General features: G+C 57.2%; 1 protein-coding gene and 1 long non-coding RNA gene across 4 annotated transcripts in view; one reads left to right on the top strand and one right to left on the bottom strand.

The window, feature by feature from the left end:
- The window catches only part of TSHZ3 (teashirt zinc finger homeobox 3), a 69,043-nt gene extending 63,480 nt beyond the window's left edge, over nt 1-5,563 (bottom strand). The window contains exon 1 of the mRNA XM_023245049.2: nt 5,206-5,563. Within this exon, the coding sequence (XP_023100817.2) occupies nt 5,206-5,245 (40 nt within the window). The 5' untranslated portion in view covers nt 5,246-5,563. The remainder of the gene's footprint in view (nt 1-5,205) is intronic.
- Nucleotides 5,564-6,578: 1,015 nt separating this feature from the next.
- The window catches only part of LOC109494828, a 48,713-nt gene continuing 42,726 nt past the window's right edge, over nt 6,579-12,565 (top strand). For all 3 annotated transcript variants that reach the window (XR_002738431.2, XR_006590362.1, XR_006590361.1), the window contains exon 1: nt 6,579-7,738. This is a non-coding gene — a long non-coding RNA (uncharacterized LOC109494828). The remainder of the gene's footprint in view (nt 7,739-12,565) is intronic.

The raw sequence follows: 12,565 nt of genomic DNA, 5'->3' as shown, positions 1-12,565 counted from the left end.
CCACGGGCCGTGGGGAAATGCTGCAGGGGTGTCACAAAACAGCTGCTGTGACAGAAAGGCCCCTCTCCCTAACTGGGCTGCACACAAACACAGAAGGGTACACACACACCCTACTTCTTTTTTTTTTTTTTCTTTTTCTTTTCTTTTCTTTCCTTTATTTTTTTTTTTTATTATTAGTATTTTTTTTTCTTTTTTTACTACCAGACCAAAGCTATTTTTATAGTTTGTCCAGCGACAGGCAGGAATAAAAATGGGCCAGCAGGAAAGCCTCACCAACTGCCCTCGGAAGACATGTCCCTGGATTAACATGGCTGTTGGGCACCAGGACTGGGACTCGGCTCCTCTCCCTTCTTGTTCCCTGCCTGTGACTGCAGCCCTCGCCCCGGCCTGGCTCTGCCACAAGCAGAGTCAAAGGGGGGGAGCCCCCCCCCCAAAGCGGTGCAGGCACTTTGCCCTCAAGGTGATCCTTCTCCTTCCAGACACCCCAGGAGTGGAGGTGACATGGGCGGGGGGGGGGGAGGGGGGGCAGGAAGGGCTTTAATTCTGGGAACTCACCTGGGCTTCCCGGCAACCCCACGGCCCTGAGCAGCCACCTTTCATTGTAATCTCTTTACAAACCAATCTTTGGTAAAAAGAGGGAAAACGCAGACGTGTGAGACAATTTAGGGAAGAGTACTGATACGTCAGTTATTGACTATCGCTCGCTTATGAGCGCGCTCAAGGCAACACTGAGAACAAAATGACAACATCCACCGCTCACAATCAAGTGTGGCCCTGGAGAGCACTGAAGCCCTAACTGACAGATGTCAAGATAATGGGGGCACAGCAGCTGATTCTGGAAGATTCTCTTCCCTAGGTGGACGGCCAGGGGGACAGCCTTTGCCTCCTGCCCTCTTTGTTTTTCTCCCTCATCTTCTTGATTTTTCTTTTTAAAATTTGCATCGTTCCACCCATTTTGTAGGAAAATGGGAGTCGGGGGGGGGGGGCAGGAATCACAGAGCAGCCGAAACCAGTCATTTTGTCACCTTGCTACAAGGCAGAACACTTGCCCAAAGGAGAAACGTGTGGCAGGCTTGAGAGCAAATATATTCCCAAGGCCGACGCCGAAATGCCCTTCTGAACGCGCCACGTGCCTCTGACAGAGAAGAGGAAATCTCTCTGGAGCCGCCCAATGTGTGGCCCAGAGTCAGGAAGGCCAGGGTGCACTAGTGGCCAGCAGGTGCACTCCCTTTCGGGCAGGCCCACGTCTCCTGGCAATGCAAACCCCCTCTGCCTTGCCACAAGCCCATCCTACCCCGGGGGACCCACAGCGATCTGTCACACTAGCCGAACCCAAGGGGTTCAAACCACTTTTGTACAAGTGAAGATACTCAAAGGTTTGCCCTCTTGACGTGACCACCTAAGAACTCCTTGGAAGATTATTCTCTTTCAATGAATAAGATTCAAAACGGTCAGTGACGAGTTGTTGTTCCTTGAGGACTGGTTTTGTTTTGTTTTGTTTTGTTTGCAAGTTTCGGCAATTTTTTTAAATGATTTTACAGTCCCTCCCCCCCCCCCCCCCAGAAAATGGATATGAGTGGATAAAACGTTATCTGCTATGAAACGCTGCTCCAATTTTTTTTTTTTCTGGTATCTTCAAAGAATACGTGGTTTAAAAAACGTGACGCACAGGCAAGAGTCACATTTTAAGCAAGGGACAACGGTCATTTCGCCCGAAGGACACTGGCCTCTGCAACCCTGTTCCTCTGAGGCAGCAACATCTGTCCAGCACAAACGTACGGCCCTTCGAAATTACACGCGTGGAGAAAGGACGCTCCTGCCCAGGTTTCTCTTCGGCAGGTGAAGAAATGTCTCTCTCCTTTTGAGAAAAGGCACTAAGCCATGCATGATTTCCGTTAAAAAAAGAAAGAAAGGAAAAGAAAAGAAAAGAAAAGAAAATCCTCAAGCACAGAAATACGTCTTTTCAGGGATTCTTGGAGCCTGCTTTGGCCTTCTGGAGAGCAGTGGTACATTTGGCCTAGATATAAAGACTGTGTGCACCTGTGTGAGACGTCTGCACGCCTTACCCAGCTCTCAGCCCTTTGTGGTTGTTATTCTACCCCAGACCATTAAAAGGGCCCTAATTCCTATGACATGATTATCCAGGTACCAAAGCCCATTTGTCACCTGCAGCAGAAAATTGAGTTAATGCACAACTAAAGGCAGCCAGGACTGTGTAATATCAACTTGATTACATCAAACTAGCTGCAAACCTAATTCTGCTGGATGACACTGTGTCGAGCTTGTCATCTCCAATCATTAAAGCTGTCAGGGATCCATCAGGTTTACAGCTAATTAGGTGAACACTAATGAAGCTGGCAAAACAACTTTTCTTTTTTTATGGCTGAGCGGACCTTTCAGTTTGGAGGGGAAAAAAAATTCTCGAGTATTCTCAAGGTTGCTGGGGACTGGATTTCCAGTTACCAATCAGCAGACATCTTTCTTTTTCCCACTCTCTCTCTATCAGTGCAAAGCAATCAATTTGTCATCACTCCCAGGATGCCACAAAAGCAGGCATGAACCTTATAACTTGCAGCTGTGAGAACTGAAAACGGGAGGGAAAAAAAATGGGAAGTTTCTTGTCCAACCAACCAACAAACAAAAACCTCAGACAGCTCACTTATTGGCCTGTGCATACTTAGCTCAGGCCTCAGTGTGGAGGGTTCTTTCTTTCTCTCTCTCTCTCTCTCTCTCCCTCTCTCTTTTTTTTTTTTATTCCTCCCCTCTTCTTAAATAAGTAGCCCTTCAGACATTCTCCACCCCCTCCTCCACACGTCCATTAGGCAGAAGCATTCTGATAAAGTAAATCCAAAACCAGGGTATGGGAAAGAAAGAAAGCACTCAGGCTGCCAACTTCTGATTGACCATTAAGCTATTGATGAATGTGCCTGTCAGGAGAGAGACAATTAAATCAAATATGAAACAAAGTCGTTTTGACGGGTCATTTTGATAGAGCAAAACCATTCTTCCATCTCCTATTAGCCGGGCAGTCAAGTTTTTATATAATGAATATTTCTTAACTGACCTGAGATTTCCTGGCTGCCTTTTGTAAAAGGTGCAGAAAGGTTAGGGAACAGGTTGCTTTAAGATAGATAGATAGATAGGTGGATAGATAGATAGATAGATGGATAGATGGATGGATGGATAGATAGATAAAATCAACAGGACCTTTCCTCCGCTAATATTTTTAGCAGGAAGTTATCAGAGAAGAGTCTCAGATTGGCAAGGTGGGGGAAAAAAAGGTGAAGCCACCGTAGAAAGAGTTCTAACCTAAATGTAAAGATGTAATCACATATGGTTCATTTGATTGAGACACACAGATACCTTAAAATGTGCGTCCAAAAAGGAAAGAAAAAAATTTCAAAGACTGGAAGAAGCCCAAGACACTCCTACTGCCCAACTTTGTGAAGGAGTCCTCCAAAGTTTTGGAGTTTATTTTGGGCAGATAAGCTCACTGCCTGAGCTTGGAATTTAAAGGAGAGGGTAGAATGGGCAAGAAGCACCAGCCAGGAGGTGACCTGAGTGGCAGCACCCTCCCATAACCACTGCTGGGATTTTCAAACTTCCTAAATTTGGGCAACACCGAGGACAGACAGCAAAACCTGCCGTATGTGCCCCAAACCAAGTCTCCTTTCTTCTAGGGTTTTCTTAAGGCAGGAACGAGAAAGTACATTTCTGGGAAAAAAAAAAAAAAAAAAGGAGAGCATTCCCTCTGCGTGACCCTGTGTAAGGAGACTCCAGGGTGCATCCAGTGTGTGGGCTCCACCAGCAGGGCCGGCTCCCATGATGGAAATGACCATCCCCGTCACCCCCAGGGCTACTACAGGCACTCGGGGGCGGCACAGGTACAACGCCTTCATCCAAGTGGGGCGTCAGGCAATGCCCTGACCCTTCCCTCTGCTCTCCCTTCCTCCACCAAAAGAAAAGAGCAGAAAAGACACGAACCTCCACTTAACCCTCCGATTTCAGGCAGCATCTGAACCTCTGCACATCTGAGTGTTACTCATATCAAAATACATCCCGTCCACATGTGGTCCTCTCAGCAATCCGTCCCAAATCCCCGAACTTCCACTGACAGGGCCCTAGTGACGTCACAGAGCTTGGCCTCACCATTGGGAGTGATTTATTGATGTTTATTGGGAATGAATAGATCAAAGGCAGCAGCATGACGGGCGATCAATCAGTCATCAAATCAAGGGTGGCAAAGGGCCAGAAACCCTTCTTCCAGGCAACATACCCCCAACTGACATTATTGCAAAATAATGTTATGTGTGTGGGTTTTGTTTTGTTTTCAATGATGCTTTTTCCAGAAAAGAAAAAAAAAAAAAAATCGGCTCAATCTTAACAGGAGTTGACATCCTGGCAAAAAAAAAAAAAAAAAAAAAAAAAGAGAAAGAAAGAAAGAAAGAAAAGAAAAAGAAAACCGGGGGTTGGGGGGGGGGGGTGTGGGAGTAGACAGGCACGTCCCAGAACTAAGTGCTACGAGGAGGTGAGGGTGGGAGAAACAGTGGAAGGAGGGGGTGGGGGTAAGGGAAAACAAACAGGGATAGAGGAAACGCCAGCATCTAACAGTGACTTGACGGTCATCTGACAATACGGAGACCCAGTGCGCTCTGCCTTCCACCGCTTGCCCGCTTTGGGCCCAATAAATGAAGAATCAATCGGATTAGCAGTAAGGTGGCCGAAGGGACCCGCTCGCTCACTCGCCGGCTCTCTTTCGCTCGGCAGACACCGGGCTGTCCCCCCGCCGGCCGGCCGCGGGAGGACACGGAAGGTGTCCCAGGGAACTCAGGTGACCCCGCCCGCCCCCCACAGAAAAGCCCGAAGAGGGCTCCTTCCCATCCCCTCCGCAGCCGGCGAGCTGAAGAGGCAGGGACCCGGGAGGGCTCAGTTAGCCCCCGAGCGCGCGCGGCTCGCGAAGTGGGTGCGAGCCGGGGCAGGGCGAGCGCGGCGGGGCGTCCGGGGGGCGCCCGGGACGCGAGGCGGGCGCACGCACCCAGAGAGCAGAGCAGCGAGCGAGCCTGGCGCCCCGGAGTTACTCTGCGCGGGCAGAGGAAGAGGGGCGAGGAGTGGGGCGAGGAGCCGGGTCGCCGCCGGCCGGAGGCGCACGGCAGCGAGAGGAAGAGGAGGAGGAGGAGAGGAGGAGGAAGGGGAAGCGGCTCGTACCTGCTGCGCGCCGGGGCGCCTGCTGCTTCCTCCTCGGCATGATGCTCCTCCGGCGACTGCCACTGCCGCCGCCGCCGCCGCCGCTGCCGGGCTGAGGAGAGGGAGGGAGGGGCGGCGGGCCCGCGGGGGGGCGAGGCGGGCCGGCTCTCAGCCTCCCCCCCGGAGAGCGGCCGCCCGCAGGATGCTGCTGCGCCCCGGCTCTCCGCGTCCCCCCCTCTCCGCGCTCCGCCGCGATCCCCGAACGTGCGGAGGGAAGAAGGAGGGCGGGCGAGGGAGGCGCGGGGAGGGAGGAGCGCGGGGGGAGGAGGAGGCAGAGGAGGAGGAGGTGGTGAAGGAGGAGGAGGAGGAGGACCGCGCTGCCGGCGGAATGGGAAGTTTGACAAATCGCTCCAGAGGCCCGAGGAGGAGGGGGCGGGGAGGAACGGCGGCCCTGCCCCCCCCCCGCCCCGTCCCCAGACGAGGTGCGCGGGGTTCGGGGCCGGGGGGCGGGGAGAGGGGGAGAAGGCGGGCAGAGGGGTGGGAGGAGGAGCGCGGGAGCGGCCCCGGCTGGTCCTGCCCCGGCCCCCGCCCCCGGGCAGGGGGTCACGGCATCCGGGGGGGGCGCTCAGCCGCCGCCGCGGCCCGGGGCTCAGCGGTCCAGTCTTCTGCCCGCGGCGCGGCTGGAGCGGCGGCGTCGGCAACAGGCAAGCTTAAAGGAAAAGGAGATGATCGTGTCACTCGCCCGCCCGCGGGGGCGCCGCGCCCCCGCTCCCGGCCCCGGGCCTGTCTAGGACCCCCGCCCCGTCCGGGGAGGGGGTGCCGCCCCTCCGCCCCCGCCCTATGCGCGCACGCAGGGGCGCGGCGCCGGCCCGGCCCAGCTCGTCCCGGGGCGCTCGCTACCCTCTCCCGCCCCTCTTCCCCACCCAGCCTCGCCCCCTGGCCGCCCCCGGCTGCCCCGCCCGTGCCGCACTCCTCTCCACCCGCCGCGTCCAAAGCCCCCAGCTTTCTCGCCGGGCCTGGGCCCGCACCCCCCCCCCCCCCGGGGATGCCGGGGCCCGCGGGCGGGCGCCGGCGCCCTCGAGGGAGGAGGCGGGCGCGGGCCGGAGTGGGTGGGGGCTGCTCCCAGACCCCGCGCCACCCGGGCTCCTCCCCCGGGACCCGCCGCAGCCACTTCCCCCAATTTTTTTTTTTCCCGGGCAAACTTTCCCGGGCCCGTCCCGGGGGTCGGCGTGGGAGGGGGGTGCCTCCAAGTTTCCTCCTCCGCACGGGAAGATCAAGGTCCTTCCGCCCCCCACCCCGCCCTTCGCCCCCTAGGCGCCGGGCCGCGCCCCCCACCCCAAGCGCTGGCAGATCCGAGGGCGGGACGGGGGGGAGGGTGGGGGCGGGGGAAGGAACTCGGGCTCCCAAGCCCATCCCCCGCCCCAGGGCGCCCCCCGAGAGGGGGCCACCGCGCCCAGCGCCCGGCTTGCCAGCAGTACGGGGCGAAAAGAATTGATTATTGATTGGGTGATTGGGGTCGCTGAGGCGCCGAGCGGGCCAGACCGGCGGGCCGCGGAGAGGAGGAGCTGGCAGGGCTGCGTTGGCGGCGGGGCGACGCGGGCTCACTTACGAGCGGCCGCGAGGGCGCGGGTGGGCCGGAGCTCATTGGGACGACCCCCGGGCGGCGGCGGCTGAGCGAGAGCCTGAGCCCGAGCGGCGCGGGCGGCGGCGCATCGATGCGCTGCGGGTTCGATTGCGTCTCCCTGGGCCAGCTCTTGGGCCGGGAATGGGGCGGCCGCGGCGGGTCTGGCTCCGGGCGCTGCCGGGCGGCGGTGGTGGGGGGTGCGGGGGCGGCCGCCAGGCCCAAGGTCCCCGAAGTGGCGCTGCTCCTGGGCGCGCCGCTTGGGGCCCGGAGGCTCCCCTGGGCCCCGCGTCCGATAGTCCCGGCGAGGGCCGGAGCCCCGCGCCCCTGGGACTGCCTGCCTGAGCGTTCCCGGAGCTGCAAACCCCGGCCTTCTTCCTTCCTTTTTTTCCTTCCTTCCTTCCTTCCTTCTTTCCTTCCTTCCTTTTTCTTAACGTTTCCTTTTCTTGTGTTTCTTTCTCCCTTTTCTTCTGCCCTCTCTTTTTTATCTTTTTCTTTGTGATTGTTTATGCAAGTTTGTTTTAAAAGTTCACCGGCATGCTTTCTTTTCTTTTAGACCAGGAGACCGTGATCTCACCCAGACGGTAAGATCAAAAGTCTCCGCTCGCCCCCAGCCTGCGGGCTTGGGCTCGGTCCAGACGCCTCCCTGAATGCAGATGTGCTGCTGCCGTCCTCCCGGGCTATAAAGCCGCCTCCAGCGCCTTCGCGCGCGCAGGAGCGCTCGGAGTTGCGGGGTGCGGACCCCGGGCGGTTGCGGGGAATCGGAGTCCGGCTGCGACTGGGCTCCCAGGCGGGCCTTGTGTGTGGCGAACTCGGGGGCGGGGGCGCGGCGAGCGGTTGGTGCCTGCGGCCGCGGAGGCTAAAACAACTGCCCCTCCAGGCCGGGGAGACTCGGCCGTGGGGCGTGAAACGCTTCTTGCGAACGAGGAAACGGTGAGTTGGCAGACGCCGCCCGCGGCCTCTCGGTTCTGGTCGCGGCGCTGGGAGCCTCTTGCCTGGAGGAGGGTAGGCGCCGCGCGAGGTCAGCTCCTGCCCGCCCCTGGCTCACCTTCCCAGCACCGAGCGCCCTTTTGGGCGCGCCGGTAGTGATGGGTGCACAGCGCGGGGCGCCACGCACCGAAGGCTGAGAGTTTCGCCCTGGCTTGTGCTCCCCCTCCTCCTTTGCTTCCCAGCGCTGCTCTCCAAACCTCTGTTCCCTCCTCCCCCTCCCCCTGCGGGCCACGGCCTGAGCTCCGGTCTCCGAGCCGCCCGAAGCCACCGCCCGATCGCTACCTCGCCCTCCCCCGCTCGGGCGCCGCGCGCGGTGCGATCCGCCCTAACATCTGTCCGTCCAACCATTGGCGCATCCATCAGTGTCACTGAGCTGCACATCGCAGCGACAACCCGTCACGCGCAACACGGGCTATGCGGAGTGCAGACTGCGACCGCGCTGCCTTGCCCGGACACTCAAACAGGGTTCTGGCCCGGCGTGGCACTGCCTGGAACCCTGATCTCTACAGTGTTCTTTTAACCATACGCACCGCCTTTAATACCAAGAACTCAAAACGGGACTAGTTTTGCAGGCCATGCTAGCAATGGGACAGATGGAGAGGGACACTGTCAACCTAGCCCTAGCAATTCCAAGTTCTCTTTGCCCCTTCTCTGTGGACTGGGTGTGGCGTAGGAGAAAAGGCAGGGAGGCTTCCCCGATCTGCACCAAGCACAGTGTGTACTTGAATGCAGGGGCTTAAATGGGCTCCAGCTCGGCCGAATCTGGGGCACATCTTCTGGCCAGAAGGTCTAAAGCTAAAACTTTGCCAGGCCCCTACCTGGCTGCTGCCTGTGAGGAGCGAGAGAGGGGGAAGGAAACGCGGATCCCAGTGAAAACCAGGGACTCGATTCAGGGAGAAATGGTGTCAGGGTGGCAGTAGGTCTGTAATTCATATGTTATTTACAGAGTGAGAAAGGGCAAGGCCATATGTTTGAGAAGCCAGAGCTTTGCGGGTAGTTCCCGGCGCCATTCTCCAAGAATGCTGACCTCCCCCACGGTTACCATTGCTTCTTGCTTTCCCCACCCGTACCTCGCACCCCGCTGTCCAGAGGGCAAATATCTTCTTATAGGTGCCTGATCAGTTTGGCCAGGCCAAAGGGGCTGTCTGGTCCTCCCCCTAAGAAGTTCAGGGGAAGGGCGCACGGAAGACCTACTCCTCGGACATCTGCGGGGTGGCGGTCCCTGGCATTTTACCTGAGCGTATTCCTACTGCAAATATTTCTGCCCGGATGTCTGGTGAGTTCTGCCCCACTCAAGAGTCGGCGACAGGAGCGGGTCAAAACCTGTGCTTGTCTTCGTTCCGCGATTCGCGAGGTGGAAGGGATACAGGAGCCGCTTTCCGGCCAGCGCCGGGAGCCAAGGTCTGCGCGGCTCCGGAGGAGGCCGGAGACGGCCGCGGCGGCGCTCACAGGGGCTCCTTCCTGCGGGAAGGAGGGACCGCGCTCCAGGGTGCGGCCGAACCGCTTTCACGCTAGAGGAGGGCGGAAAAGCCGGCGCCCGGCGGAGGAGCTAGAATTCTGTAGAAGGTACCACTGTGTAGAAATCTTTCCACCTCACTTGGAAGAGTTGCGGACACCCCTGAAAAGTGACAACAGGCTTCCGCTCCCGCGCAGGCACCTGGTGACTTAGCCGAGCGAGAGCCACGCCAAAAGTGACCCCCAGCCCAGTGAGACGCTCCCAACTTGCCGAGGTGCTGCTTTTCCGGGCATTTTTAAGTCCCTAAACACAAAAGAAGGAAAAGCGGGCTGAGGGGCAGTGGCGAGACATATCGAAATGCCCAACGGCAAACGCCCACGGGAGAAACTGATGGCTCCCATTGTGGCCAGGTGGCTCACCCAGCAGCGGGGTGGCAACGTGGATAAGTCCAGAAAATTCCCAGGGGCTATGAAGACAATTCATGACCCCCAAGATTGCGGCCTGGGCCCAGTGGAACCCTGGTCCTCCTCCCAGGCGGTGCCCTGAGCGTTCTGCAGTACAAATCCTCCCACATGCCAGTTTTTCAGGTCAGGGGTTAGACATGTGATTCTAGCCTTCCAAGCCCTGAGACCTGCAGGCCCCAGTCCCTGGGCCTACTTGCGTGGGGTATGTCGTGCCACGGGGAGACTTGGTGCGCTTGACCAACCAGAGCCCCACCGGGGCAAGTTGGGGGGTGGGGGAGTTAGAGGCGGGCGAGGCTGAACAAGTGTGGTGGAGGGGCAAGGAGCTGGCCCCAAAACAGGATGCTCCAGGTAAGGAAGCTGTAGCGGGGATGCGGGGACGCAGCAGTCGACCACCGCCGCCGCCGGGAGGCAGCCGAGGTTGTGTTCAAGGTGCAAATGAGGGCAGTGGGTGACAGTCCTGCCTGACCCCGGTGGGGAAGGCGGAAGTATGTCCCCATTTGGCATGGCCACTGAGGAAAAAGGCTTCAGGAAAGAAGGTGTCCTTGAAGCTGCCAGTCCAAGACAGATAGCCAGGGTAGGCCAAGGTCCCAGGAACTTGGGAGCCTGAACCCAGGCCATGACCAGAGATTCGCTGTGCCCTGAGGGAGGAACTGGCCAGCTGGAGGGACAGGGCACGCTGGGTAGAACACGCAGGGAGCCTGTACCCCATTTCATGGTGCGAAGGCTTCAGGCCCGGTGAAGGGCCCTTGGGGAGCCCACCGAAGGCCCAGCAAAGGTCGTACCAAGTGCTTTTTTCCTACCTGCCTTCCCCTGGACCGCTGGCCTGGACCAGCTGCCCCCTTACACACTGCTCACACTACGGTCTGGGCTAGGCAAAGGAGGTGCCCTACATGCAGAGAGGCTGACTGCCTCCACTTGCACACCTGGACCAGGAATTGGGCCCCAGGACCTCAGCCCCTCCCTCAGCGCTAGAAATCTGGACTCTGGGGCCAGGCCCTCACCAGGCGGTAAATTGTTTGCTGGAGGTGCATTTACAGAGCAGCGAAGTTTGTTTCTCTTTTTCCGGTAGCTTTGTTTTAAGGAACCAGATGTTTTGTCTGTAGATTCTCCCGAGAACTTTTATAGTTTTGACGTGAAATAAGCCTTTGCAAATCGGAGCGGTATATTAACACCACTTCTGTGGGGGCTTTCGGGGAGCTGCATTGGGGGGTGCCTGGATGTGAGATGGGGTGGAGTTATGGGATGGGGGTGCAGATCTCTCTTTGAAGAAAAGTAGGAGACCTCTCTCTCTCAAAGTCAAGAATTGGTGTTGGGGTATGAAGCACCTCCCCAAATACACGGGGTACCTGTATGCCCCCCACCTTTCCCCTCCCCGGGACTTTACTACTTTGTCAATTTCTCGTAGCTGAGCGCACAGAAGTCTGGCCCAATTTTGCCAACTTTTCACATGCCTGCCATTCCCGTAGGACCACTGGACTCAAAGGCAACAGGGCCTGTGGTCTTCCCAGGCCAACCTTGATACCCCTGGTCTTTTGGGGAGGGGCAGAGCAAGGGAGCCCCAGGCTGGCCCTGAGCTGCCAGCACAACTGGACACAGAAAACTTTGGATGGAAGCTGACCTGACCAAGCCCCTTAGGAAGTCAGGGCTGGCAGGTCCTCCTCCTCAATGCCTCATTTTTATCAGCTGGAAATTTCCAGGCAGTTTATAAGCCTGTTAAAGCAAAACCAAACCTATACACCTAACGGAGGGAGGGAGCATGGTAATTCCAGGGAAAGCACTTCTTACTATATACCCCTCTACTGGTTGGGTGATTCCTGGAGACCACTTTCTCCAGTTTTCTAAGACAGGCTGGGACCACACCCGCCCCTCCCCCCCTCCCCCCAAGCTTGCCTGTGTTCTTGGTCTTGGATCTCCAAATTTGGAGAGTCCAGTTTGGATCTTTCTTCTGTAATTATTTTTCAAGCTCACTCATTTACGGAACTTTGAGGGGGAAAAAAAAAAAACTTTTTTAAGAGACCGGGGATTTAATAAAGAAAATAAGAAGTCTTTGTGTCTTGGTCTAAGGAGGTCAGGTACACAAGTAAGTCTAGCTCGGAGGAGCAATTACTGGCGAAATGCCCTTTGGTCAAATCCCACGCGCCTGCTTTGACTTTTGCGGGGAATTTCCCGAATACTCGCTGCTGCGTGGCATGGTTTTTCCCACTCTGGATGAAATGGGTTTTTGGAAACCTTTTGGGCAGAGCTTAGAAAAAAAGAAAAAAAAAAAACAGAAACAAAAAACCACCCTGGAGACAGCTGCAGCCGTGTCGGGGCTCTCCCCTGGCTGGGAGAGAGCAGCCCTTTGCTAGCTGGAAAGGAGAGGTTGCTCAGCCCTTCCCGCGCCGATGCAAGAGTTGCGGCACCAGCGGTGTGTCTGAATCAGTGCGTGGGCAGCACAGTGCGAGGCTGTGTTCGGACTCCAGTGGAGGAACACTGGAGGAGGAAGAGGAGAAGGAGGTCTCAGATATCAACCCACCCGCTCTTCGCAGACCAGACAGCCCAGCTTTGCATGCCTGGTGACCTCATTAACTGGCCGGGGAATTTGCAAGATGAGGAAGAATCTCTGCCTTTTCTCTTCCTGTATCGCGCTTTTTTCTGTCTTACACATTATGGTTTTGTGTCCGTCCCTGAATTTACAAACGGGGAAGACCAAGGGCAATTCTCGGTAGGACAGGTACAAGAGAGAGGGGCACCGGGCCGGGTCTTCGTTCTTTCTCATTTTTTGTTGCCTGAAGCTTGCGCGTATCCCTGGTATGTCCTGAATAGGAGAGCGGGAGTTCTTTGGGACGAGGTGGTCGGAAGGGTCAGATT

This window comes from Felis catus, chromosome E2 (assembly GCF_018350175.1).
Source record: "Felis catus isolate Fca126 chromosome E2, F.catus_Fca126_mat1.0, whole genome shotgun sequence".
NCBI lineage: Eukaryota > Metazoa > Chordata > Mammalia > Carnivora > Felidae > Felis > Felis catus.
Note: the sequence above shows the minus strand (reverse complement) of the source record. Positions and strands in the feature narration are given on the sequence as shown.